Source organism: Alligator sinensis, unplaced genomic scaffold (genome assembly GCF_000455745.1).
Source record: "Alligator sinensis unplaced genomic scaffold, ASM45574v1 scaffold2249_1, whole genome shotgun sequence".
NCBI lineage: Eukaryota > Metazoa > Chordata > Crocodylia > Alligatoridae > Alligator > Alligator sinensis.
In genome coordinates this window covers 188,217-192,445 of record NW_005843105.1, presented here as the reverse complement: position 1 = coordinate 192,445, position 4,229 = coordinate 188,217, and the positions used below count along the sequence as shown (strand labels likewise).

General features: G+C 67.5%; 1 protein-coding gene across 1 annotated transcript in view; it reads right to left on the bottom strand.

Moving 5' to 3' along the window:
- Positions 1-3,035, bottom strand: part of SCN2B (sodium voltage-gated channel beta subunit 2) — a 5,278-nt gene extending 2,243 nt beyond the window's left edge. The window contains exon 1 of the mRNA XM_006037367.3: positions 2,821-3,035. Within this exon, the coding sequence (XP_006037429.1) occupies positions 2,821-2,890 (70 nt within the window). The 5' untranslated portion in view covers positions 2,891-3,035. The remainder of the gene's footprint in view (positions 1-2,820) is intronic.
- Between the last annotated feature and the right edge of the window lie 1,194 nt (positions 3,036-4,229).

Sequence of the window (4,229 nt, the reverse complement as noted above, 5' to 3'; positions counted from 1 at the left end):
GCAGGGCCCCGGGGTCATGCTGGCCATGCGGGGTGCAGAGCCGTGGCTCCCCCTGCGCTCTCCTCCTCTCTGCTCCTGCCCAGTCTTCAGGGCAGCCTTCCTGCCCAGGGCCATCACCCCACTGCAGCAGCCCCAGCCCTGGAGATGTGTGACCGAGGGCCGGGGCAGCGGTCAAGCCAGGTCCCTGCCTGCCTCCTTGCAGCTTGCAGCTGCAGCTTGGGGAGCTCCTCCGTGCCCAGGCAGGGCCCCGCTGGCGGCTCCCCATGAGGACGCACCATGCTGGACCGGCACAGTGACATGGAGCCAGCCTGCCCCGGGGCTAGGAAGGGCCTCGTCCATAGGCAGCGCAGCCCAGCACAGCCAGGCTGGCAGCATGTGCACCAGGGCAGCATGGTGACGGGGGCCGCCAGGACACGGGCACGAGCTGTTTGCTAGGCCAGGCCCTGCTCCCTGCACCCAGGGCAGGGTGCAGCTGTGCTCGCTCCCCTCGCAGGCTGGAGTCCTGGTGCAGCAGGTGCATTGCAGGTTCCAGGGGCACAGCCCCCTCGCGCCCTCTGCCGGGCGCTGCCGGGCACTGCGCCCCATAACGAGCGACCCGGGGGCAGCGCGCCCGCTGGACTGGGCAGAGCTCCCAGCTGGGCTGTGTGGCATCGAAACCAGGCCCGGCCTCGGCTTCTCACTTCCCTGCTGCTGGGTGAGCGTGGGGCCCTTGGAGAGGGCTGGGGGCACAGGCACCTGCTGCCCACAGACCTGCGCCCAGGCCACGTCCCCTACACACTGCGCTGACAGCCACAGGCTACAGGACACGGGCGGTGTCCCTGCTGACACCCACCGGCGCCCATGGCAGGCACAGAGGCCCTGCTGCTTTCCAGCAGGCAAGGAGTTAACTGCAGGCCCAGACCTAGCACAGGTGGGTCCCAAAGCCTGGGGCTGCTGGCACCTTGCAAGAGGGGACTTTGCAGCTGGGGTGGGCTCAGAGCCCAGGGGCTGGCCCATGCAGGCGTGGAGGGCAGGGGCAGGGGCTGCTCAGTCTGTCCGTCACAGCTCCCTGCTGTGTTTCCCGCTGGCAGCCTGGCAATTGCACGCCTGGCATCTGGCGGAGCAGGCCAGCTGCTGCCCCAGCCCGCCCATCGCCCATCACTTGGGCACCAGCGCAGCTCCAGGGGCAGTGTTGGCGCGGAGCCCTGCCAGGGTGGATGCATTACTCTGGGTCCATTCGGGCAAGCTGCCATGGCTATGGGGAGACGAGCAGGCGTCTGGCCTATCTCTCCCAGGGCTGCCTCTTCCAGGAGGGGAAAGGCAGGGCTCCTGCACCTTGGGCTGGCAAACACCCTGTGAACACAGCTGCTCTGCCCTGGGCAGCTGAGGGCAGGGCTGGCGTGCGGCAGTGGCGGGGGGGAGCTGGTGTGGGTGGGCTGTGTCCCCCACACGGGGAGCGACCGCTGCTGGCTGGCAGAGGAGAGTGGGGGCCGTCCAGGCCCCAGCGATCCCGGCGTCTCTGGAGAGGCAGAAAAGCCTGCCCAAGCCTGGCCTGGGGCATCCTTCCATGGGAGGGAAGGAGGGGGAAAGGGTAACCCCAAGTCCTGAGCACAGACCCCCAGCCACTGCGGCAGGGCCCTGGCAGGACCGACCACTGGGCTCGGAGGCTGCAGCCCCTGGCCAGGCCTCGGGCCAGGGTAGAGCCTGCCATGGGCCCAGACTCCCTGTGCAGTGACTGTGGCCGCCGACACGGTCGGGGCCTGCTCAGGCTGCGGTGCAGATGCTCTGAGGACCAGCTCGAGCTGTTCCGCTCCGAGCAGGAGCCCCAGGGCCGCCCTAACACCACGGTCAAGCGGTTATAGTCCCTCAGCCCCCGATACCCCACAGGCTTCGCGGCCCTGCCGTGGTGGCCACAGCGGTCCTGGCCAGGCCAGCTCCACCGTGGCCCTGGGCAGAGGCAGGACGTTGCAGCCCAGGGCTGTCCGGAGGGGCTCCGCGCCATTCCCGTGATGCGCTCGGTGTGAATGCTCGTGCCCCGGTCCGGCCACACCACACAGGCACCTTGCTCAGGGGCCACAGGCGCACAGCGGAGTCCAGCTGCTGCCAGCAGCGTTGCTTTGCGCCTGCACCTTCCCAGGCGTGTTGCACCCCCGCTCGGCCCGGCCCAGTCCCCCAGGCAGGGTCATACAGCACCTCGCAGGCACCCTGTCGCCCTGGGGACAGGATCTGCATGGGTATCTCCTCCATCCCTGACCGGCTGCAGAGAGCCGGGCAGCCCCACAGCACCGGCACCGCTGGGACGCCGCTTGCGGGCTCCATTTCCAAGTAATCGATACGCACAAAAGCTGCTGACACACTCCTGGCTCCAGGGCAGGGTACAAATGCAGGCACCGGAGCCGGCATCTCCACCCCAGCCTGCTCCTCCCTGCCCCGCTGGGCTCCCGCCAGGCCAGGGCAGACCTGGAGGAGGCTAAACACATGCATCACACGCGTCGGGTGCTTTGCCTTCCCCCCAAGTGCATCCAGCCCTAGGACCCGCACCCTGGCTCCCACCCCAGTCCCTGTGAGCTCAGCCAGCCCTGGAGACCAAGGGAAAAGCAGAGGCTGAGCTGAGGAGCCAGGCACAGGCATTCGCAGCCCTGGGCGGCAGCATGTGGCTCTGCAGCCTGCAATAAAACCCAGTGCCCCTGCCCGCTCCCCTCTCCTGGCAGCCCCGCGGCCCGGTGGGTCTGTGCGGACCATGGGTCGGGGCGAGCACGGCCGCTGCGGAGGGGATGCCGCTCCCCGCGGAGGATGCTCGCTGCCTGCAGCCCGTGCATGCAATGTGTTCAGCGGACTTACCCAGCGAGAAGAGCAAGCTGAGCCCCGAGAGGCACAGGCAGGGCTGCAGGAGCCACGGTCCCCGGCCCATGGTCAGGGCCCCGTGCGTGGAGGTGGCTGTGGGCCTGGGCTGGCAGGTGGAGGTGGTGGTGGGTTTGGTTTTTTCAAATGCACGGCTTTATTTCCAGGGCACATAGAATATTAGAGCCGCTTTATTTCCAAAGCTCCAATATGGCCGGACCCAGCGCAGCTGCTATAAAAAAAATGGTGAATTTTATGGTTGGTGGATTTCATCAAAGGAAGTGGGAGGGCAGAAACGTGTCTCCTGAAGGAGAGGACCGGCTCCCGCACCCCCGTGGCTCAGACCTGGCCCAGGAGCGCCCGCTGGTCCCTCATCCCCTGCGATGGGCAGGGCCCCCTTTGCTGCACGGCAGTGACCCCCGGGCTGGACGGAGCCCCTTGCAGCGGTCTGTGTGTGTGCTGGAGCTACGGAGCTGCCTCCTGGCTCGGCCTCGTGCACCTGGGCCCTTTCCCACGCTCCCGACACCACCCATTGCCTCGGGTGGGCGACCCCGCCTGCCTGGGCCCTGCCCTGGAGCCTGGGGGAGGCGAAGGGGCAGGGGGCTGCAGCCAGGCCCAGGCTCAGGCTCAGGCTCAGGCTCAGGCTCCACAGAGAGGCAGCCAGCTCGCCGGCTCTCTCCTGCCCAGCTGTGCACATCTGGGCACCCATAGGCCCTGCTTGCAGACCACTCCTGGGCGCTGGCCTTGGTGGGGCAGATGGTCCCTACCTTACCCTTCTTCTTCCAGAGGCCGAGCTCCAGCAAGTCTCGAGATGCCCATGAGGCCTGCCCTTACTCACGGGGACGCGGGGAGGGGGCACCTGGCAGAGGAGCTGCTCCCCCCAGGCCATCCGCACTCCCAGCAACAGCAACCAGCTTCTATCCCGCTCAGTGCCAGCCGTTTGCCCTGACGCTAGCACTGCTCAGCACCGGCCTGGAGCAGGACAATGCCCAGGGGCTGAAGTCCTGCAGATTGGGGCAGCTCTGCCGGCCCCCATGAGCAGACCCCGTGACACAGGCCCCCGGCAGTCCTGGCACAGCCCATAGCTGAGCTGCTGCAAAGGCATTGTGGGCCCTGGGCTCCTTTGCCTCCTGGTGTTGGAGTCCCCAGGGCACGCTCGGGCCAACCCTGGGGGGCTGGCAACTCTCCATCAAGGAGAGCTGAGCCTTTCTCGGAGTCACAGGACTCCCGGAGCTGGGACTTTACAGGCCTCGCAATAGAACCATGGCATCGGGGGCTCACAGGGATTAAGCACACACACGTGTGCCAGGCAGCTGGCCCTTGTGGGGCACGTGCAGTCAGTGGCAGCAGCTCTGCCAGGGCACGAGCGAGTCATCAGCTCTCTTCTGCACGTCCCCCTGCAAGCAACG